Consider the following 24,539-nt stretch of genomic DNA (forward strand, 5'->3'; position numbering starts at 1 on the left):
CACAACACACCATGACGCTATTCATCGAGAAAGGCAGAGTGTGTGAAGAGTTTTATCTTTTAGTGTCTTTGTAAAACTCTTCTGGAAATGTAGTTACTGCATTAGTTTATGCTCTGGTCAGATACGTGGATTTTGATGTCAATAAAATACTTTTCATCTACACACCAGCTTTTTCATGTTTAGGCTGAGCACAATACAATGAAGTTGAAATATACATACCAATCTAGTGTGTAGAATACACTGGAGAGACTTTCCGAGTGACCTCATGCAGTCAACACCCTGCTTTGACTGAGAGGGTGTCCTGTGCCTTAATGAGGAGTTTGCCACGGTAAAAAGAAGGCTTTGCAGCTCCCCACTCTTGTTGAGGCAGCAACAGAACTTACACCGGGAAAGAGTGTATCCACTTCAAATGTCGTCCCTGTGGTGTCAGTCCTTCAGAGAGAAGTCTCGCCATTGAGACACTGTGCGATAAGCACTAAGGTTTACATCAGTCCTGCATTCATGAACCACATAGGCACCTGCACTTAAAGCTACTTCACCGTCTATTCCCAGGCTCAGAGACACAAAGAAATACCCTGCTTTCAACTCTCAACTGTCTAGAAGTGCATCATTGATACATTACATGATGACAGAGCAACAGGTAGCACTTGTATTCCCAATAATTTCAAGCATATTCTGATCACCTTTTTGGGTCAAGGAATCATTTTTTCAGTTTTACCCATTTAGTCTTCCTTGTGTTGTCCAGATTGGGGTTGGTGTGTTGAAACAAATATGGTTCTCACAAATAGTAGTGATGTGGGGGGGAGCCAAATTTTAAAGACAACAGCAAAAACACAGAGCATGACCACTCGATTGCTTACAATTGTCCACTGAATACTATGAATGAGACTGGAAAAAAAGTCCGCTGGAGGGTGCTGTATAGTCATTTACCACTGGACAGACATTGGAACCTCAGCATCTTACCAAAAGTATTCATACACAGCTTCATAGAGATGATGAGTATAAAAATGTGGGTATTATACTTACTGGTTCGAATTAATTTGGCTTAAAATCACAAGGTCCTGTACTATTGGGCAACAACTGTACTTACTTGGTAGGTATATGGGGCAAGTAGGTCTGTCATTGTATTGACCACATTAACTGGTATATTGAAAATTTGGTTAAAAAGTTCCTAAGTCCCTACAGAAACTATAGCAACCTAATGCACTCTGGAGTCAGAGAGACAACTTGGTAAACAAGCAGGAAGGGATGATCCTAATACACATTTATCATGCTTAACCCAATCATCTCTGACATGCTGTTCAGTGCAGTGGAGCATGGGACAATGACAGAGTAGCAATCCCCAAAGCAGGCTCCAGTGTGATACCTGAAAAGACAAGTATGTGGGTGTGGGTGTGTTTGTGTGTATCAGCCTGTTTTATCTTAGCCTGCCAGACAGCATGGACCTTTCTCTCTGCAGATCCAAATGACAAAGAAAAACTCCATACATAGACTACGTTAAAAATATTTTACACTGGCATCAAAGCCATCCAGAAATGTCTGATACATCAAACATCACAGTGTCTTAAAAGCAAACTTTGACATGCACAGATATGAACACTACCACAATTTCTCAGGCACACAACTGCGAGCTTGATGACAAATTTCAAAGAAAGTTTGTATGGGTCTTGGTTTGGCATATTGACTTCACATTAAATTAGTCTTAAGTACAATTTGCTAAAGGGTTAATTATTACAGTGTCCACAACACTGCAGTTTTTGTACATTTAATCTCTGCAAAAAGCAAGTTTAATTCCACTTGTCAGACCCCAAAGTCTAGTGTACAAATTTCCCATCTGGCAACTCCAGCTGCCTCAAGGTCCTGGGTCAGAGTCTGAATCACTGTAGTCTGCGACTAGAGATCTCAGAGTATTTGGGCGAGTTTCGCAGTCCTCCTCTATCCCAGAAGCCCCTGATGTTTCAGGGCATCCATCTCCTTTAACAATGTCTGTGGTGTGGACGTTGGCTTCTGTGCCAGCTTCGTTTGCTGCTGCCTCCTGATCTTTCCGACTGGGCTGTGTTACAGCAGAATCAGTCCCCCCGGTCTCAGGGTTGGGCTCGTCTCTCTCTAAGGTCCCACACTCGGCCTTTCCTTGTGTGGCAGCAGCGGTGCTGACGGCCCCGGGGTCAGACTTCCTGCGGGCCAGCGTGGCGGCGACTGCAGGCCTGTCGGCGTCGCTCTTCTTGCGGATGAGACTGAGGGGGCCCGGGGCTCTCTGGGGTGTCCCTTTCCCAGTCAGCACCAGCTTCTGCAAGAGGCTGCCTGCAGCCCCGGACTGTGTCCCCGTGGGAGAAGAGAACCACGAGCGTGACGATATCTCCTTTCTCTTGCTCTGCTTCCTGTCCTCGTAAGCTAGAGAGGCACCAGCCAAGAGCCACACACAGAGGGGAACAGAGCACAGGCAGACGGGAGAGGGAGACGGAGAGATGAGCACATCACATGGGTTACATTGTGTGTATGTGTATGTGAAAGACATGGGTATATCATATGAGTGTGTGCGTGTGTGTGTGTCTGTACGATGAACTCACAGTCAGCACTCTGGAAGGTCAGCAGAGCTGCAAGTCTCTTGTCCTCCTCTTTCTCCGGCAGCAGTGGGATGGACAGACCTGTCCTCTTCCGCACAGCGTTGTCTTTTTCCTCTTCCTCTGCCATCACCTTCTTCTCCACCTGTGAGACAGGTCAGTACAAAGTACATACACACATAGACACACAGGCACACACACACACACACACATTCAGCGAGTGAATGCATTCTTTCTTCCTGAAATTGGTTTTCAAAACACATACTACAACAGCATTGATCGCAGTGGATTGGTTATCTGTCATGCAACAATCAATCATATGCGCAGTGATTTAGTCTACCATTCATCTGCGAGTCAATCAGACAATGTGTAGTTAGTCCACACTTAAGGAAACTAAGGGTCTTGACTCTATAACCTCTCCAGCACAAATACATGCCTCCTCCAGTTACTCTCAGATAATTCTTCTCTGTGCGATGGGATGTAATGGTGACATTGTTACTACACTGTCCAGCTTTGTGCTCCGATTAGCTGACGTGAAAAGTAACACACCCTGAACTTCCTGCGAAGGGAACTGTTTAGTAGGAAGTCATCCTTCCAACTGGACTGATGCTCCTGCAACTCAGAGAGGGAGGGAATGGCAGCACGTAGCTTCTCCTTGTCCTGGCCCCCATGGTCCAGCTTGTACATAGCATCAGTCTCCAGCTTCTCCTTCTCGCTGTGTTCTGACAGACAGACCGGCAAAGACAGCGAGAGTGAGGTGTCAGTCAAGACACAGAGCGAGAGATGTTCATCAGGAGCAAATCTCAGATGGAGAGGGAGCCGTGACTTTATTTCAGGGTCTCTTTATTAAACTTATTTTGATAGTACTCTTATTCATTACCTTCTCATGTAAATAAAATATTTTTAAATTGTTTTCCAGCTGTGTTTCTATTACTTTTCACTTAGAGAAAATACTGTTTTTAAAAAAATGCTAGGTTTTGATAGTTTTTAACTGGCAACAAAACATGCAAACAAATGAATTTCACGTGTCTTTTTTCAGAGTGTCAGTGGAACTAGCAGTAAAACAGCTGGGACTGCATGAGGTACATGTCCTAAGAGAGAAAGACAGACAGGGAGAGAAAAACAGAGGCTGGGAGAGACAGAGAGACTGAGACCAAGAGAGAGAGACAGAGACTGGGAGGGGGGGGGTGCCAAACATTGTGAGCTGTACCTGTGGTGAGAATCTGCTCGTTGTCGGCCATGTCCCAACGTTCCTCCTTACGGCGGGCTCCACTCACAATGACATAATCGCAGGTGGCTGGGTCGGTCTGCATCTCAATGTAGTTCACACACAGGTGGCACTTCATCCTGAACCTGAGGAAGGCAGAAGAGAGAGATCACTCACTGCGTGTATGTAATGAATCCTTGCAGACACTCCACGCATACACTGAACCTATGGAACGAGCTTACACACTGCACAGATACAGTATATATGGATAAAAAGGCGTACACTTTCTAATGACGTAACAATTTCTAATATTCAACATGGTCCTCTCAGGAGCACAATTAAAATACTTTTCTTTTCATATTACTCCTGTACTTAAAATCTGTATTTTGTTATATTCAGTTCTTTCTCAGTGTAGATAAGCACGTTATTGTTTCTGACATCATCTCAGCAAGTACTGCTAAAGGTGTTCCTTGTGGTTTGATCAGAGAAAACGCCATTTCAGCTTGAAGCACACTGCACATCATAGTTAGATCACATTATTACATCATTACAAAGTATGTACAATCACCAATCTGATACTGTTGCTGCACAAAGGTAGATGGATTAAATGGTGGATCAATCAAAAATGCATCCAATGAAAATGCAGAGACTGCAATAAAACAACCCTTGCTGTTAGACATGTTAATACCAATGAGAATAAAGAAGCTGGAGATTTAGGAACCTTTGTGTGGATGAAACAGTTTTCAAGTTTGTCTTTGAGTTTCCACTCACCTGTATATCGGTGTAGTGTAGTAATTCCCCACTTTCTTCTTTTCTGCATTATATCGGACCCCTGTAACACAACAGTACATACATAATATGGAGGGACATATGCAAATTGTAAGTAAATATGTCCATTTATCTTTGCTTAAATCTATCAAAATTATAATCAAGATTGTTCTGCATTATACAACTTTGTAATCACTCTGAATTGTCCTTTGTGGAAATGTAAGACAAGCTAGATCACTAGCTAGTTAGCACAATTAGCTGAATTCCCTTGGATTCCCAGTTACCGATGTCAATCTCAGGATTGTAGTGAAAGGCAGGTGCTGCCCTCTAGTGGAGCAATGACAAGGTGGATAACGTTTTAACTATAAGACATACTGTATATGTGCACTAGCCTATATCATCCAATTACTTCCACCTTTAATGTGTGGAATCAGCTCTTCTTCGTACAAACATTGCTCAGAAAAAAATGCAAGGCCAAATGGCAACTGAATTATGAAAAATGCCAAAACTCAGACAAACATAGACTCAGACAGACATGAGAGGCAGAGGGAAGGAGGCACATACCCATGCCGATATGGTTCTTACAGCCATCGCACCATATATTGTAGGGCATCTCAAATCTGAAAACAGAGACCACAAATACCCCCAGTCAAGCACTATCAAACACTGCCAATGTGCATTACACTGTGAAAAAGCAGTGTACATTTCCCTTCATAGAAACAAGCCATCATTATGAAGAGTGGCCCTTCTACAGTTGACAATTCAGTGGAAAAATCTGAACTGGAAGCGTTTTTTTGTTGTGCTTTGTGGAGCGTGTTTCTAACCGGATGACGAGGATGCCCTGGGACAGTTTCCTGGCCCTCTCCCGCAAAGGGTGAGTCTTGTGGTAGCCATTGAGAGAGCCATGCTGCAGACAGAGAAGCATATAGTTATACACACAGAAGTTACACAATGTTGTCATGTGGACAAGGACAGAGGCAGACACAAATATCAGACAGACAAAAGCACTCTCAAATCACCACGAACAAGCTTACAAACTACTGCTCTTGCCCTGTGAAAACACAACCCTCTGCCTATCTCCTTCATTCCTGCACTCAGTCTCCTAATTAATTCATTCACATTCTCACACTCATCATCTCATCAGTTCCCTGTTCATCACAGGTATTTATTTGTTCATTCATTCCCTCACGAATTGGTCACACTCACCTTGGCCGGGTCAAAGTCTGGGGGGTAGTACTTGTTAACTCCTTTTCTTTCACCCTGAAAACACAATGAGGATATCATCAGGACAAAATGAACATGTAATTAAAAACATAAATCATTACAGCCAACTGCTCCCTACCATACACCTATAACTTACGCTTATAGCTATTTTTACATTCTATTCTATTGTTACATCATATTTGAATATGCAATTCCTGGTCACTGAATGATGTAGGATGTTTCTACTGAAGATATCAACTATAGCCAAGGGTTCTGGCATGGCATCTTATTCCATATGCGGCGGTACTAATTCCCATAAAATGACACTGAGAACTAGCATCTGGGCACTGATGACGTGTTGCTCTCAACCTGAGACATTCTAATAGGGGGGAAAAAAACAGCTGAATGGATTCTGACCATCCTGTCGGCTGGGAATCTTCACTCGCTGACCGCTGGGCAGGAAGTGGACTTCTTTTACCTGGTGTGCAGAAGAGATTTGAGCACATCTATAAGGTCTGTTCTAATCCATAGGTACCCGTTTAAACTGGAAAAATAAGTATGTCCGTTTCGCATATATACACCACTAAACAGCTAGGAAGACACATTAATATAAACTTTATAACAACTGCATTCATTCTAGCAAGGTACATCGGACACGACATTAGCTAATACAAACAGCATCATTTACGAAGCTAGCAAGAGCTAGCTAATTCACCAACATCAAACGTCTTTCTAGCAAACTGTCAGCTGTAAAGCTGTCGTGGTTAGACCCATTAGCTATTTCGTTAGCACAATTAGCTGAATTCCCTTGGATTCCCAGTTGCCAATGTCAGTCTCAGGATTGTAGTGAAAGGTGGGTGCTGCCCGTGGTTAGACCCATTAGCCATTTCGCTCCAAAGACTGATATAGCAATTTAGACTGTTATCGAGTGAGTCAGACAGATAATCCGCCGACTCTATTCGCAACTAATGCAGCCAGCTACCTAACTAACTGTAGCTGTGAACAGCTACCATAACACATAGCGTTAGCAAGCTACGTAACCTCGTCGTTACTAAATCAGCTAAGCAGCAAGTTAAGTATGATGTGTGCTCTCGCCTGGCGTGTTTGTCTAAAAAAAACACTGCTTACTAGCTGACTTCCCAATCTGTCTATTCCACAATAAAAATGCAGCTAAATGTTGGTATTCATTTGAAAATCAAACTGTTCGAAACACAGAAACACTAGATTACATTACATACGAAGTGGAACACTGCTCCCGAAGTAAAAGCCACTCTTGTTTATTGAGTATTTCGTCACTTCCTGTTGTGTATAACGTCAAGTTTATGTGAAGTCGGACATAACACGTGACTCAAGGAATTAAAAAGGTCAAGTGAAGACAAATTGTTGCATACATGAAAATTTTGCAACAACGTAATCTCCTGCTTCTGGAATAAGGAATGAGGAATTTTGTTTTTAAAAGAAAATATGTATAATATAAGGTTAATCTTGCCATTTAGATAACCGCTCAAAGGTACCTATTTTCAGTCAGAAGACGGTAAGAGAATAACATCATGTATGCCACGCACAGGAAACTTACACTGACAAGGCAGAAGCTAATGGCACCTTTAGTAAAGGACAGAATGAGTTTTGAAAAAGGATTTCCCTCCAGTTCAGTACATTTGTTTGCATAGTGCTGGTGGCGTCCACACAATTTCCTATCTCATCGGCAACAATAACACAAAACAAGACACTTGCTTCTTGTTCTCATACTCTTTCTAAAATAAGTTTAAATAGTGATTGCCTGTCATACAGTGTACTATATCAACACTTTTTTATAACACTGCCAATGAAAAGACAGAAAAGTGCACTGAAATATTAGAACCGACTGAACTATTCCTGAATAAGTGTAGGCTAAAGATTATTTTCTGCGGTATTTGTTGTATTGAGTGCCTGTCAGGAGAGAAAAATATCTTTATCGTTGTTAAATACGCCACTTTTCAATCTGAATGGTAAGAACACTGGAATCTGAACACTGAACACTGAAACCCATGGAATCTGTGAATTTTCTGCCTTGTTATCATGTCTGCTTTTTGCCAGTGGCACATTGAGTTAAATGCCCTCTTACACATTTTTTTGTATTCCGCGTGTCATTCCAGAACTTGCAGATCTGATCGTTCTTCTTTTCTTTGCAAATACTGCTTAACTAAATAAAATAGATTATAGCTACAGGGAGGACAGAGATTAAGTAGATGGATGGTATTGTAATACCTTGCAGATGTGTGCCGACATACTTGTATCCTGTCCACAAGAAATACTATGCAGATCTCCTCTTCTTCTTTGGGGAAAGTGCAGCACACTACACTTTTGACCATAAAATATTTGTTTCCAAAGTATACAGTATGTCCATAATGCTCTACATTTCAAAGGCTAGTGTAGAGAGTTTTCATTGCGTAATCCACAGTGCAATAAACAGGGCAGTATCTATGAATATAGACTCTTTTATGATAATGTATTTCATTTCATTATTACCATGAATACGCTCAAAATTCAATTTTCATTTCTGCTGTCAAAAAGAGAATGTGCAAAAAGATGCTGCAGCATTAACAGTAATACAGTTTACACCAAGAAAGATCAAGTAGGCCACTGCCTTGAGAGGGGGGTCTGTGGAAGACTGCTTGAAAGCATTGCATGGAATATTGTATGTAGCTGTAGTTAAGTGGCAGACAAGACAATTTCAGAGATGCCCCTTAACCACAATGATAGCTTTACCCCTTGGGCCATAATTCTTATTGTTTCATTTGATCTGGTGCACACCTCCCCAACTCCCAATGAATTCTTTCAGCAACTCACTGCAGTTTCAGTCACTGTAATTTTGAATGTCACAGCTAACCTCACAGCAGAAGGAAATTCAATGCAGCTGTTTCCAGTATATCCCAGCAACTAAATAAGACACCAATGAATTTTTAATCCATTCCTTTTGAATAAGCCATTCCGTGTAGATTAAATGCTGAACTGACCCAAAATTCACCATCAGTAAATATGTAAAATGTCCCCTTGCCTATGGGAACAAAACTTGAATGATCAGTAGTATGGCTGATGATTTTTTTTTTTACATAGCTAACTAAAAATGCAGTCATGAAGGTGAGAGGGGCACTTATTATCTATGTAAACACATGCCATAAGATGTGTGAACATACAGAGCTAAGTTGACTTAAATCACTAAAATCTCCTTCAAGACAGCTTGTACTCTCAGGAATTCACCCATTTGACCCTGGGGTGATGTCAGAACTCTGTCTGTAATGACATCACTGGGAAGGTGTCGCGGGTGGTTCAGCGATGTGCGGTAAAGACTGAACAGCTCCCAGTGTTTCTCTCTCACACACACACACACACACATATTGTTCGCATTATGTTCAGTGCTATCCCTATGTGTAAGTCTATCCAAGATGCATTTTCTCCACTTAACACCATCACAGCATATTCACACAACCCATTCTCTTGACATAAATGTACAAGTAATCAAAATGGCCACAAGTGTGCTGGCACAAACTCTTTATCACACAACGTACATTACCTTCAGTGTTACTTTTTCTGACTCGCCATTTTTAAACAGTTCATACTCTTTTAAGAGAGATGGTATAATGGTTTAATCTGCTCCTTAAGGCTCCCTGTGTGCAGTGTGGCAGTATGTTAAATGTTTTGTCATTTGCTCTTGGATTTAGTGGAAGAGCAGGTGGTTTGATCTGATATGTCAGCATGGGATTTGTAGTTTTTGTAAAGGTGTGTCTTTACTTTGTGAACATGACAGTTGACTGATGGATGTGTGTATATAAAAAAGGTTAAGTGAAATTGGCTAAATTGTTTTTCATGGATTTAAAATGATAATCACAAAGTCCAAGGGTATGATATGGCAGTAATACCACAGTATCTTTAAATTAAGTTAGGATTAACATTAATAAAGTTGAAATGTGTGAGATTAATATGGTATATTTTATGGGCATGAGGAGGGCATGTCAAAGGCATTGAGCCGTGAGAGGAGTGTCTGGGCAAAACTGCTCACCTCTTGGCTCAGACTGGGCCTAACTGAGGCCAAATACCCACCGCACAGCAAAAGCTGCATTCACATGATGGTTTTGCCATTAGTAAAGATAACCATTCTCATGTAGGAGATGCTGGCCTCTACTGAAATAAGACCACCAGGGTCACCTGTCAGACATTTCAGCCCCGGGTCAGCCCTCCTATGCACCTCAATTTAATGTCAGATGTCACTGAGAAGCATGGGAGTGTAGCAGGGTGCCAAGTGAGACCAGGTAAAATTCGTTCTCATGGCAAAATCGTCCCATGACATCACCATCTCTTTAAAAGGATGTGCTTACGGACAGTAATGGACAAGAGACAAGACTGATCAAAATTTGTGAACACAGGAAGATGCGTGTGAGATCAAATGAATGTACATTCGGCCTGTTCTTCAGTGGTATTCCTCTCTTGTATCGCAATTCCCACAGATCTCCTGCATTGTAAGTGCCTGCACTCGAAATTTGGACAGAGCCCTTGATGCTCACATGGATATTCCCAGGAGGTCACCCAAACGGGAGAGGAATAGGTGGAGTGGAGGAAGAAACAGGGACCGTAGTGAGAGCTGTGCACTTGCTGTGAGATCTTGCGTGTTTGGTACATCATTACATGGAGTTTGAAAATGTCCTTCCATCCAGAACTTATCACTGACTCCTTCATGAAGAGAGGAGAGCAGGTGGCCATCTCCGCTCCAAGACATGGAGAGGTACAGAGGAGCAAAAGTGCCCCTGATCCAAAGCAATGCAGGTGGCGTCGAGTGGGGATGGTGGGGGCACAGTGACGCGCAGACGGGGTGGATGTAGACAATGACACACCAAAGGGATAGAGACACCAACAAAGGGATAGAGACACTGAGTTGAGAGAGAGGGAGCGAGATAAAGAGGGAGCGGCTGCTCGGGCGGACAGCGAGGGGAGAGAGGGACAGGCAGCGGCAGAGAGCGATGGGGTGTGATGCGCCGAGGAGGGGGGCGCATCAGCAGGTGGCGGGCCCAGATTTACGGCGTAAACAGGGGCGGCGCGAGCAAGCTTAGGATTCCGCCGCTAATTCCCGCAGAATGCTTCCCATTACAAACGCTCCGCTCCACGCATTCCTGGCCCGGCCAGACGAGCCCTATATGGGCTGGCCCAAAGACCAGCTCCCGGTGGAATGCGCAGCCAGCCTCAGGTGGCCCCTGGCCAGAGCCATAAAGGCATCGCTGGCTCACACATCGTTCCATCGCGGAGAGACAGAGACACAGGCACATTCAGGTTACGCTCCTGTTTAGGTGAACACCCTCACTGTCCAGGAGACGCAGGTGTGTCTCTCTCACCACTGCACCCATCCCTCTTTCTCTCCACCACTGGCAGATGCGGGCGCTCACAGCTTGCGTGTGCACATGCCCACGCACACACGACCACACTGAACGTGCAATTCTTCGTCCGTTCAACCCCATCCTCAAGTTTGAAGAAATAATTCAAATTCTGGGAGGCAATAATTCAAATAATTCAAAATGGGAGGCAGTGTAGCATAGTGGTTAAGAAGCAGGACTTGTGACCGAAAGGTTGCCGGTTCGATCCCCGCTGGGACACTACTGCTGTACCCTTGGGCAAGGTACTTAACCCACAATTGCCTCAGTAAATATCCAGCTGTATAAATGGACAACATTGTAAAGAACTGTAACCTATGTAAGTTGCTTTGGATAAAAGTGTCTGCTAAATGAATAAATGTAAATTCTGGTAGGGATTTTGTAGAAGCCACACTCTATGACCACATTGTTGCCATTACTGTTCTCCCTGGTCAAGACTGAAAGTTGACTCCCCTCTCATCCTGCTCTTTGTGGTTACTTGATCACAGGAGCATCACTCAATATTAGATTACATTACATTATTATTACATTACATTATTGACATTTAGCAGACGCTCTTATCCAGAGCGACTTACATCAATTGCAGGTCCCACTGTCCATTCTTCATGGCTGCCCAGCCCTACTCTCCTGGACACCTACTAACGCTCACACTCATACACGTTGAATCACCTCTTGATGCTGCGTCTCCTTATGACTGAATCTTCACTGCCTGACTACAGTGTCCCTGCTGACTAGAAAATCTGAACAGACCTAAGAGGCATACGAATGACAAGCACAGGCAATCCAGCCCATCTAGGCTCTTCATTGTGCCTGTGTTGTCTAGAGTGTGTCTAGCACTGATGAAGTGAAGTGAAGAATACTTCCAAGTGTCTATGTAAAATTTACCTTTAATTGCATGCGGACTTCATCTATGTCGACCTGTTCTGCTGACAGAACTAGGATTGAGATGTCTTCTGTAATGCACTTTATTAATCCTGTTAAAACCTCTAATCCCACTGGGTTTCCTTCTGCTGAAACTAAAGAGATTAAGTGTCAACATTACATATTTGTTTAGCAGACACCTGTAACTGGGGAAACTTCAGTGTATATTTCTTACATTACTATTCACGCAGCTGGACTACTTAGAGAAGCAATAAAGGTTAAGCAAGGTTGTTTCCACTTGAGAAATGAACCTGCAATCTTTAGGTTATAAGCCCAATTCCTGAACCACTCTTCCAATGTTTAGTTTTCATTATTTTTAGGTTTATGTCCCAACATCCTATTTGGTTTTTTAAACCTTTGGTGAATTGGATAGCCCTAGAATCAGATAGCCCTGGGTTAACTAATACACACACTGTATGTAACAATTAGAGAACACTGGCTATTGCTGGTAAATAGCACCTTCGTCCTATCTATATTGAAGCATTTCTATTGTGATGGGAGTGGTCTCTTCCAGGATGACAATGCCCCCCATCCATGGGGCACGAGTGGTCACTGCTTTTTGATGAGCATGAAAACAGTGTAAAGCATATGCCATGACCGTATGGGTCACCAGATCTCAGCCCACTTGAACACGAATAGGAGATTTTAGAGTGGTGCTTGAGACAGCGTTTTCCACCACCATCAACATCACACCAAATTATGGAATTTCACTTGGAAGAATGGTCTTGCATCCCTCCAATGGAGTTCCAGACACTTGTAGAATCTACGCAAAGGCAAGCTGTTCTGATGGCTGATGGTGGCCCAATGCCCTATTAAGACACTTTGTGCTGTTGTTTCATTTTGGCAGTTACTTGTATTGTAAGCATGAATGATGACTCTGTGGTGTGTACATATGTGTCTGCATGTAATTACTGTGTGTGAATGTTAACAGCGAAAATGAGTGAGTGTGTCTGTTGCCTGTATTTGACGTGTGTGTGTATGTGTGTGTATGTCCCCTGCCCCTTCACAGGAGAGAGGTGAAGTTTCTTGGCATGCTGGCTGGATTAGGGCTTTCACAGGACGCCTGCCAATGCTGAGCCTCCTGTCTTTGAGGAGAAATACTAACAGTCTAGTGTATGTTCAAAATAGCTCCTGTCATACACACACTTTATAAATATACATTGCTCTATTTTCGTCTGCCGTCTCTATCTTCCATCTTCTGTCCTCCCAGACCTCTCTGGCAGTTAAAAATACACACATGAAAAGGAGCCAGGTATTACAGGAAAGTGGTTTTACATATACTCAGAAAGCATAGCCATTAAGACAGAGGTTTTTTAAAAAAATGATATACTATGTGTCAAGTGAAAGATAACATCCAAAATGGAAAAAGAATGCTTTAATAAATGCATAAACAAATTAAATGTTAGAACATTAGACTGTAAAACTGCGCTGTAAAATATGTATGCAAAATATAGTCCTAGTGTGTAGTGATTTCTTATTTAATATACTGATGCTAATATACTAATATGCTTCATTATTTCATATACTGAGATTGGAGGAGGCTGTAACACTCCATAAGTCTTGTGCTGTCAATGGCTGGTAATATATTACTGTGGTCTGATTTTGCAGAATGTCACCCCTGTACATAACATGAGCATGATGCAATGCTCTCAGCATAAATCTGATGCTGGCTCCTCTGGGCTGAGGTCGGCCACGCAGGGATGTATACGTGGTGGTGTGTTACAGAGGGAACGGATGGGAATGAGGGCAGGGAAATGAGACACAGCGAAGATAAGAGCCATGCAACTGGGGGATGGTGGGAATAGGAGTCATCCATTAAAGCAGAGGCAGACATATCAACATACTGTATATATGGGAACCGACAATAGGGGTTGGGAGCATGCAGTGTAAGCGTATTGGGAGAGAGGCTGAGAGCCAGGTGTAACGTATCCTCATGCTCACCTGTAGTCCTGCCCATGCAGATACAGCCAGCAGAGCTTCACACTTCTCCTTGCTGATGGGGGAGCTGGAGGCAGATCACAAGTCAGCAGCTAACACACTGGTCTGAAAGCACCTGCTGGGATAAACTGCAATCAAAAACGTGAAGATCTTCACTACTGATTTTATATGCAGTTTATATGTGTGTCATGGATGTTTAGCATGCACTTACTGTATCTTCACATGCGTCCCTGTCATTACGCATGTGTTTTTAATTGTATCAGGTAAGAAATTCCTCCCATTCCTCTGCCAATGAGAGCACTCCGAATTCCAGAGAACCTTCATAAGGAGATGCCAAAGTGATTGCTTCACACTCACTGTAGTCTTGTACCCCCCCCCCCCCCCCCATTCCTGAGGGCAGTGGAAGGAATGTGTCCAGGCTTCTGCCCTCTCACGCTCTCCCTCTCTGAAAGGATTACTGGGAGATGAATGGCTATTCCGAACAGACCGAGTCTCCTGCTGTCTCACTCGCCATCTCACCTGGAGCTGCGGAGTGCGCACAGATTCAACCTGGCTCCCTTCATCACAGTCATACAAAACACACACTGAATCACATACCATTCCTGCTGATAGGCATAGACAACGTGTCCTGACTAATGCACGTGTACACACACACACACATTTTTATACCTTCCCTCTCTTTAAGTTTTGGTTATATTTGACTCTAAACATACAGTAAACTGACCTGGAACAAAGATGTTTGTGCTGTTCTCAGCATGGAGATGGAAATGTGACATTTTTGAAAGCACAATGAAATATGCTTGTATCAGAAGTGTAAATGCATGTAAATGCAAGTATGAGTAATCTATGTCATAGTCCATTATGTTCAGCGGTGTCTGCTACGCCGTCCCCGCCATCACCATCACAATCTTTCCCTTCTGTGTAATCACCCGGTTTGGTGCATTTCATTTGTTCCCCATGTCAAGCACAACACAGTAGGAAGCTAGCAGCTTAGAATGACCCCCCCCTCCATCCAACCACAAGATCAACCCCGCTTTGGTCTGCAAACACAGGAAGTCAAGTTCAGTAGGGACAGCATTTTGGGACACCTCCGAAATCCTCCTCATTCAGGGGGCACCAGAAATATCACCTGTAACACCAGTTACCTTCATCCAAGGGAATCCCATCTGGCCCTGGCTTTGTCACTAACCACACTGACCCTGTGAGTTTACACTGTCCCACGCAACCGGTGGCCATTTCCAGGCTATTTATTTATTCCCACCCGCAGCATGAATGGCTGTCAATGATATTGTTGCGTGGTTTCACGTATGTGTGTATGTACTGTAGTGTGCGCAGCCTCCTGGCTTCGTTTCAGCTGGGACATGGAAGAAAAGAGCCTGGGACTGGTGATTGCAGTCAGGGAACATTTATTTTGCACAAAACTGATGCATGTTGTAACACTAACTAAAAATGCTACAATACACATATGTGCATCTCAGTGTGTTATGCATGTCCTCATGTCTTTCCTTCTGTCAAAACCTCTTCCATAACTACCTTACATTACAGTCATTTCACAGGCACTCCCAAAGCGACATACACATGTTACAATGTTTACATGTTATTTATACAGCTGGATATTTACTGAGGCAACTGTGGGTTAAGTACCTTGCCCAAGGGTACAGCAGCAGTATCTCAGCAGGGAATCAAACCTTGTGGATACAAGCCCTGGACCTTACCACTATGGTACACTTAAACCCAAAATATTGGGAAGTCTATTAGCATTTAAGGCACGGATGGGGTTTGAACCCATGATCTTCGGTTTACGAGACCGACGCCTTACCACTTGGCCACCGCGCCTGACTCCTGAGTCAGAGGTTTTTCATGCCTTGCAGACAGTTGTGAAATCTAACAGAGGACAGGAATATGATGAACATCCTCATACTTATAATATTACAAGTCCAATACGTCTGTGTCACTAAGGTTACACATCATATTAATGATGGGTGAATAAAACTTCAAAAACTTGCTTTCCAGTCATGGCTGAACAGCTGCCCATATCTGCCTCAAAGCATTACTTCTGGCTTAGGAGGCCCTCAGCCAAAATACCCACACTTACAGCTTCTCATCTATCCTAGTCTGGTTTCTAACCTGCCCTCCTACCCCTCCAGTGGTTCCTCCTCTACAAAGTTTCACAAGGTCCCCAGTCCCCAGATTCACTGTCCCATTAGTCCAAAAATCACACATTTGAAAAAAGACTTTATTGTTTGACCACCCACAGTTTATGGTTTCCAAAAGGTTCAATCAAATGCTTTGTGTGTACCCATAGCTGTAAAAAAAAGTGTGAAAGTGTGAGACATTTCTCTGTTACTACTTCAAAAACATTTAATATTCAATTGTATTTGAAAAAGGAATTCAAGAAATTCCATGACTGTACTTCTTAAATATACTTACTGTGCAGACTGAGGTCACATGCTCAAAGCAAGGAGTCAGACCATGTTTGTAATCATTGTAAACATGCGCAGAAGATGGTTCATCAAATAGGAATCCCAGCCACACTCACCAGAATTGAATGTCAGACGGAGTTTGGCACAGCTCTGAAACGATTCAAACATGCCTTACATTTCAGCAACAACGTCATCCGCCACTCACTTCCTTGCAAGATTTATGATTGGGAAAGACACAAAACTGTGTTTCATCCCCCAAGACAAAAAAAAAGAAAGAATATCTTATATTACGGTAAGTTAAACAGAGGTACATTTCCCCATTGGCCAAAAGCACAAAATTATCAGCAACTCCAATGCACTCCAATGAACTTCAATGCACATAGTAAACCAACTTTCATAATAGTAGTCATCATAGCTTTCATTATGGCACTTGTGAATAATAAACAGATACAGGATTGAACAGTTACAATAAATTATTGGAGAGAAGGTATTCTTTGGTGTGCTTGTGCTGTGATAAAGACCCTTGCTTCAAAATGCATAAGCACTGCTATTATGTGAATGGGCTGAATAAAGGCATTGAAATTGTCATGATGTGATTTATTTATAAACAAGCATTTTTGTTCATAAGACTGTTACAATATAAAAAAACACAATAACAGTTGCCCCAAAATTAAATCTATGGTATCTCAACTACTGCAACACTAAAACACAGTCACTGTTACACCTTGTCCTATTATAACCACTGTCACCTTGCAGCACAAAAGTAGCCTTATATGACATTTTTTTTTGTTTATTTGTCTGATTTTGTATATATTTCTGGTTTCTGAGGTATTGTCTGTGCTCCATGTGAGCCTGACTCTCACACAGCACAAAGTTCACAGGGCAGAGCAGACATGGCATCAGTTAGTAGGATGGAATAGGCAGGGTATGAGTGGTTTGGCTAGAGAGGGCAGGTTATGAGTGGGTTAGCTAGAGAAGGCAGGGCATGAGTGGATAGGATAGAGTGCAGAGCAGGGCACAAGCAGGTAGGATACAACAGATATTGTAGAGGAGGGCAAGGTAAATGGGGGCAGGATAGAGCAAAGAGGGTTGGTTAGGGAGGGCAGAGTACAGTTACACAAGGCTGTGTCTGTGTTCAAGAGTGTCTGCTGTAAACACAGCAGGTAATGTTGGACAAAGGAAGGCAGGATGGAGCGGGTAGTGTTGAGCAGGCAGAGATGACTCCACTGCACACAGCGTTGTGGCCATGCAAGACTGGGATGAAGTTCAAGAATCAGCCTGATCAGGCCTCAGAGACGCAGCATCAGGCCAACAGGATCAGGAGAAATGCATTCATTTCAAAATCCCCTGTGTAAATAACTGCTGTAGTGCAGTAAATAAAGACAAATCCTCTGGAATTGTTTTTCATCTAGAATAGATGGTTGAAAGGTCCTCGTCCACCATACCTGTACAGCTGCTGGCCTCTTCCTGCCGTTGCACAGGTTTTCTCCTCACTCCCCTGCTGGGTGCTTTCTGCTTGTCATTGTCATGTTAAAGACACCTGAATATTCATTCAATCAATTCAGAGTTCAAGCAGTTTGCATGCAAACCTTTATGTTCTTCAGATATTCCGGAATGTTGTTTAAAAAGGGGGTTGGGGAGATCCTAGAGAAAAACACAATGGCAGTGCCTACACAACAAACAGTAGCACTTCCAAATATCATAAAGATTCGCAAGGCAGGATTCATTTATTGCCAAATATAGGACAACACCAGTAATGCTCATGCTCTCAAACATGATGCAGATCTTAATACAGACAAATAAATATAGATCAAATGATGCATAAGTTTCAGAGTGTATCAGCAAGAATGTGCACATACGTATTAGAAATCCAACAATAAGATGGATTTGAGTAAATGCACAACATTAAGTACATCATGGCTGGGTTAATTACGTACAAGAAATACAGCCATGGGCTGATAGAAAGGCATGTCCTGAACCTAACCTTGAGAGTATTACTATAAGGATTATCATCAAGAGAACTACAGAGCTGCATTCATTAGTCTGTGATTTTTTTGTGTCAAGGGGTCAGTGTGCCAGTCTCTGAGCTTGTCAATCTCACTCTCTTTCTCATCTCTCAGCCCATTATGAGTCATATGGAATTAGCTTGTTCCTGTGTGTCAGTCAGTCAGTGCATGATTCAGGCGACCATCATGAGATGTAGTTAATCCCTCTGTTAGTGCTTTGGCGTCTCTGTTGGTCGATGTGTCACGCCAGACGGTTTTCAAGTACGGAAGCACCCCAGTACTCTCACCATCATAACCAAATAAGAACATGGATACGTTTGCGCATGAGCCCATATAATAATGAGCTCTACCACCCCCTTCCCCTTCTTCTCCTCCTCTCCTAAGCCACAGCTTCTTGTTGTCTTCCTTCATCGTTACATAAGGAAAGAAAGGGGGGCAAAAAGCACATTTCCGATAAAATCCCTGAATTTATGTACATGCTGCCGAAGACGGTGATCAGTCTAGGAATTCCCATTAAAATAACTTCTGTCATCTTTTTAATTACGATCCCTCATTCCCTCACTCGTTTAACCCTTTGTTTGGCCTTTCCCATATTCCATCCCTCGCTCTTGGTCTCACCTGCCTCTTTGTCCAGTACCACTTTGTTTAACTTTCATTGTCTCTCTTCTTCTGTCTCTGTCTCACTCACATACTGAGTCTTGGTCTTTTTCTCCATTAGTCCCCATATCTGTCCCAAGCCTGTCCCTTTCTACCCATCCACTCATGTGTGCTGCCTGTGTCCCAGGACCTGGCTATACCCCAGTGAGTGTCATCCCCACAACTGCACCATCCACACCATTTCACAGTACGGTGGAACAGCTTTAAGCAATTTAACCTAGGATTTAATTTTTTCTTGGGCCCAGCATTCAAAAACACCTGCACATCACTACCAATGATTCAAACCTGGTATATAATAGTAATGAGAGGAATTTTAGGTCAAGCAGCACCCTTTACCAAAATCCCCACCCTCCCACACACGCATTCATAGTTTGAGTGCAGGTGAAGGGAGAGAGAGTTTGGCACAGAAAGGGTTAGCTCTCCCCCCTCGCTTCACCCCCACCTAGACTCGGAAGGGTATAAATCGGAGGTTGTGACTCCGGCATCTCTCAGCATCACTCACTCAGGCTCATCCTTGTTCACACGTTCACCTGAAGACGAGCTCGAGAGACGGAGACATGCGGTTTCTGCTGAAGCTGGCCTTGCTGCTGTACTGTGTCCAGAGGGGTGAGGGACAATGGCTACGCACACTGTTGGGTAAGATGACCGCTGCTACCTGGACCGCTGGACATACCTGTAGGGAAGCATAGCACCAGGACCACACCCTCACTCAGTATCACTCAGAATACTTGAGCAGTTTTCAGAGCTGGGAGGTGGCATACCCATTGAATTGTACACACAAATGTGTGGATATTGTATCCCATTAACATGTTTATGGTCATATTTTATAAGCGGCAAAACTACTGAAAACAATCCTGGCTATACTCTATTGGACATGAATGGAAGTTACCATTCTGACACCACTGTTTAGTTGAGTCGTGAGTAAGAAAACATCTGTAGATAAAAGCATTTCAAAATGTGTTAAGAGGAATGTTAAAAGTGAAGTTATGAAAGGCAGAGCATGATAACGAGGGGTGACGAATTATCTCTCAGGGCGAGTTCCGCTGTTCTTTCCTTTGAAACTCATAGATGGGAGGATAGATGTAGTCATAGCTGGAGCAGTTATTTCCATTAGAAGAGCAAGCGTTACATGTAGCAATATTGCCTGTCTCCTGTAGAACATCCAGTTTTCATTCAGCTGGGGAGACACATGTTGGAAACTAATAAAACCAATAATTGTTTTTAGAGTGATGCCTTTGCATTCAGGTGCTCTGTGTTGGAGCTTCATCCAAAGCAGTGCAGTGGACATATCTGATCATCTCAGTTTTAAATGAGTCCAGAATATAAAGATTAATTTGAGATGTAACTGGAATAAAACCTTCAGATTCTCAATTAAACCTTTGATTCCTGGAAGATAAAAATTAGGAGAAAGCACTTCATTGCAGGGATAATACTTAAATACTTTGTCTTGGCTTCTGAGTAAAATACAACATGTCTCTAAGGAAAACGATAACACTTGAGTGTAAAAACGTATTTTAGCAAATCAGTACAAGTTTTTCAACATTTTTTCTCAAGTAGCCTTAACAATCATATTTTATGCATGCTAGCCTCTCTGAAGTATATACAGGTCAGGATGTCAGAGCAGGCAGGGAGACCATTTCTGTAGCACATAGTCCTTGTTAAAAAAAGTTTTTGTTTGTTCAATGAGAAAGTGATCATGATGTAGTATGAAAATCAATTACAAGCAATTTAAAGAAGTATAGGAATATGAATATAGAATTATAAAGACACTTTTTGTTGATCTTTTAGGTCAGCTTACCTGGGGAGATGTAATTGTAGTCTTTGTAATTTGCTCAACATTTTACTGTGGAGTGATAATCTTCTCAACAAAGAAGCAAGCAAATGTATTTACAGTTCGAATTTATAATATGGGGTACTCAGACCCTATAACCCTAGACCAGATGACTTAACCCTCTCTGCCTCTCTTACAGAGACACGTGGCAAGACTGAATCTCCCCAGCCAGGGGGCGCCGTAGAGGAGGAAGATGGCAGAGCAGATGAGGAGGGATCAGGTCGGCGTTGGGCGGTGCGGACCCGACGTGGGGCGGAGCCACCGTGTGGCCTGCGCACGCTGCTGCTGCAGGTGCGAGACCTGGGGCTGGGCTACGACTCCGACGAGACGGTGCTCTTCAAGTACTGCAGCGGCGCCTGCCCCTGGGTGCGCTCCAACCACGACCTCACCCTCACCAACCTCCTCCAGCGGGGCGCCCTGCCGCCCCCTCTGCCCGGGGAGGGGTGGTACAACACCCCCTGCTGCCGGCCCACGCACCACGAGGACATGGCCTTCCTGGACAACACGCACCGCTGGCACAAAGTGGAGAAGCTGTCCGCCGCCGGCTGCAGCTGTGTGGGTTAAAGGAGACTGGTGCTGACCGCAGGCTTGGGGGGGGGGGAGGGGGGCATGACGACAGACAGAATGGAATTGTAGGACGCTTTCACTGGCTGTGATATGATGGGGGAGGGGGAGGTGCAATAACATTTTGGTGAGGTGAAATGGGAGGAAAGTCTACAGCCAGGCCTTGTAAGAGGGCTGACTGAGGGCCTGGGGGAAAAGGCCTTTAGGGGGTGGGGCGGGGGGGAATGCGTGGAAAGGAAGAGTGGTGGTTTTCAACAGTCCTGTCTACATGGGTGCAAATGAGAGACAAAGGTGATCACTTATCATGTGCTATACTGTAAAGACTCGATGTGATCTGAGGTGCATAGTATTCCCTGCTGGTCTCTGATGTATTCGCTCATTCCAAGGGCGCAGCTTTAACACTGCGGTATTGGCCTTATACTACTCTGTCCTAAACTTCCCAGCGCTGTACTCCAGGATGGCCAGCTGTATACCGCTCTGCAACAGCGAGTAAGGATGGCCTTTATCTTCTTCCTCAAAATCAAGCATCTTGTGCGTTGTGTAATTTGTGCGCGTATGTACACCACTGCAGATACAAACCAGCCAACAGAAAAGAACGAACAGAAAACAATGTATTTATGATATAAATTATTTATTTATTTTATGCTACTTCATAATTTATTTTCAGTTTCTCATGTTTTGTGTACAATTGTACAGCTATGATTAAAGCTGAAGCACAAACCTACCCTTTGTTGCTTGAATGATTATTTCGGATAAACTCAGTGGGTACGTGACACCTCCCCGTTACTTCTTTTCTTTCCTAAATCAAGTGTCACCTTATACTTTCAAAAGAGCCATTCTTTCAACATCTGGAGGATTCTTATCGTTCAAAATTGGTACAGACATCAAAAATGCCCTCCCCAAAATACCAGGAATTTCAATTTTTCTTCAAAATATACAAAATACTGTATAACAAATACAATCTGTTAAAGGGACAGGTATGTATTTACAAAAAATGCTATGGCAGAAATAAACTAATTTTAAACATTCACTCAAGTTGAAAATTGATATATTGACATATTAGTAAGTGCAGGGTCTGCTTCTGGCATCAATACAGAGATCAATGTTGAAATACACTCCCACCACACTGCAATCATGTGTCCCCTCTGCTCCCTCCCCTCAGGTGGGGAGGTTCCTGCAGATTACAGAAATGCGACGATGGCGAGGTACTTTTTTCCCTGAGAAGAATGACTCCTCATCTTTCAGGATCTCGTGTGTGAAGTGAAATCGGGCGTGGTTCCTGGGAGGAGGGGATTACAGGGAACAGTCACATTGCATGCTCGCACTCATTGGTCTGGGAGTGTTGTTAGCCTGGTCTTACAACGTTGCTCATTTAACTTGAATGGAAGCACTTATGTTCTATTGTGATGGACGTCTCTCTGGATAAGAGCTAAATGCTTTTAACATAAGGTAATGCATGCACACTTACATACGGCTACACCCTTTGGTAGCCTCAGTTTTGGCCATGAAAGCTGTATACCACTATTCCCAAACATAACTCTGTGGACAGTCAGTCCAGTAATTGCTCTCTGCCCAAGAGGGAGGCTATCAAGGTAACCAGAATGGGTCACTACCTCAGAATGTACAGGGATCGCCTGGGCAAAAGCAGGTCCAGCCAATCGGAGGCATTGTCCTCACTGACCAATCGCATCACGCTGTCGGACAGGAGACTCAGTCCTGCAATGGTACTGCCACAGAACTAAAGAAATGACAGCGGGGAAAGGGGCAGAGTGAGTGTAGTCTGCATTCTGGGAAGAAACAACGTCAAATAAAATACTGCTGTCTGGTTTTGTCAATATGTTCACATCAGTACAATATGCAACGATGGACAATATAGCATACCTTGATGCTGTCGATGTGGGGTTTTATGTAGCCAGCCTTGTCCAGGTCCAGCACATGCACCGGGCCAAGAAGCTGACTGTCTTTGGGGAACGCCACGCCTCTGACTCGCCCCAGCACAGCCTCACACAATGCAGTCCACTGCAAACGCTCCGTCTCCCGATAACCATGGATCGCCTGCCACGGTATGACATGAACCTGAGATTTCCACGGCACCGTGCAACAGACAGTTATTGCTATGAGAGAGAGATGTTTCCCATTACATTTTGTTTAAGTGTGTACACCAAATTAACTAAATGTTTCTGACCAGTAACTCTCTTGAGATCAATAATCCTCTTCTTAACTCTCGTTAGCATTATTCTAACATTACTTCCTGAGACACTGCCTTGCTAGCTAGTCTACCTAACCAGTGTTAATGGCTAATTAATGAACCAACATTAAGAATATTGCAGTTCTCTGACTGTGTTGTCACTTTTGTACAGCCGGTGGCCAGCGAGCTAGCCAGCTAAACACAGTGGGCAGCCTAGTTAGCTAGCCACAGCGAAGACATGATGAGGCGAAATCTGTAAAATAAGACGGCTTGATTATAACTCTCAAGACAAATATTAAGTTAAGCTTGGCTAGTTTGACCAAATGACTCATGAGATCCGAGACAGCAAGCTTGGTAGCTAGCTAACGTCACTTCAATAAATAAAATGTCAGAACGTACGTCATCCCAATGATCGAATTCATAGCGTTTCTTCTTGAGACCTGGCTCAAGCTCCTTCAGCAGTGCAAGCTCTTCATCTTCACTGATGAAGTCTTCCTGAACCTCCACTTGCCCTCGCACTTTCTCCAGCACGACTGCAGATGAACCACACACCAACAGCCGCCCTGTATCTCCTTTATTTTCGTGGCCTTCAACCGAGCATTTGGAGACGGAACTCAGGCCCGCGCTGGGGCTCAGCAGCGGCTTATTACTGAATTGTTTGAAAACTTTAATAAGCCGCCTCATGTTGCTGTTAGCTTTAAATGGCTACAACTCTGCAGCCCTTCACTGAGGTTAAATCAGCATTTTGATGTGATCTCCTATGAAGTATGTCTTTCAGATGGACGCTGCCATCTTGGCATTTCGCTAAGCATTGTGGGAGCTGTAGTTATTCATACTTGTCTAGGAAAAGTGACGTTACCATCATGACGATTT

General features: G+C 43.5%; 3 protein-coding genes and 1 non-coding gene across 6 annotated transcripts; 1 reads left to right on the plus strand and 3 right to left on the minus strand.

The window, feature by feature from the left end:
• Positions 1-1,470: 1,470 nt before the first annotated feature.
• ccdc130 (coiled-coil domain containing 130) lies at positions 1,471-7,024 on the minus strand. Of its 3 annotated transcripts, none has more exons than XM_036542752.1 (10): positions 6,978-7,024; positions 6,157-6,217; positions 5,743-5,796; positions 5,361-5,443; positions 5,101-5,156; positions 4,540-4,600; positions 3,772-3,914; positions 3,111-3,283; positions 2,568-2,706; positions 1,471-2,391 (listed from the first exon to the last, which is right to left on the minus strand). In XM_036542752.1, the coding sequence occupies exons 2-10, from the start codon at positions 6,157-6,159 to the stop codon at positions 1,853-1,855; spliced, it is 1,251 nt and encodes a 416-aa protein (XP_036398645.1). In that variant the 5' UTR covers positions 6,160-6,217; positions 6,978-7,024; the 3' UTR covers positions 1,471-1,852. The 3 variants fall into 3 exon arrangements, with proteins under 3 accessions (XP_036398645.1, XP_036398654.1, XP_036398662.1); XM_036542761.1 differs by having other exon boundaries at positions 6,969-7,010; XM_036542769.1 differs by lacking the exon at positions 6,978-7,024 and adding an exon at positions 6,868-6,960.
• Positions 7,025-15,761: 8,737 nt separating this feature from the next.
• trnat-cgu lies at positions 15,762-15,833 on the minus strand. Its single transcript has one exon. It is a non-coding gene; the product is annotated as a tRNA-Thr (tRNA).
• Positions 15,834-19,640: 3,807 nt separating this feature from the next.
• On the plus strand, positions 19,641-21,478 carry LOC118791379 (artemin). The gene is made up of 2 exons (XM_036548728.1): positions 19,641-19,689; positions 21,054-21,478. The coding sequence occupies exons 1-2, from the start codon at positions 19,641-19,643 to the stop codon at positions 21,476-21,478; spliced, it is 474 nt and encodes a 157-aa protein (XP_036404621.1).
• Positions 21,479-22,127: 649 nt separating this feature from the next.
• alkbh7 (alkB homolog 7) lies at positions 22,128-24,464 on the minus strand. Its single transcript, XM_036534296.1, has 4 exons — positions 24,066-24,464; positions 23,360-23,533; positions 23,092-23,216; positions 22,128-22,757 (listed from the first exon to the last, which is right to left on the minus strand). Exons 1-4 carry the CDS (start codon positions 24,348-24,350, stop codon positions 22,637-22,639), a joined length of 705 nt encoding a protein of 234 aa, XP_036390189.1. The 5' UTR covers positions 24,351-24,464; the 3' UTR covers positions 22,128-22,636.
• Between the last annotated feature and the right edge of the window lie 75 nt (positions 24,465-24,539).

This window comes from Megalops cyprinoides, chromosome 1 (assembly GCF_013368585.1).
Source record: "Megalops cyprinoides isolate fMegCyp1 chromosome 1, fMegCyp1.pri, whole genome shotgun sequence".
Classification (NCBI taxonomy): domain Eukaryota; kingdom Metazoa; phylum Chordata; class Actinopteri; order Elopiformes; family Megalopidae; genus Megalops; species Megalops cyprinoides.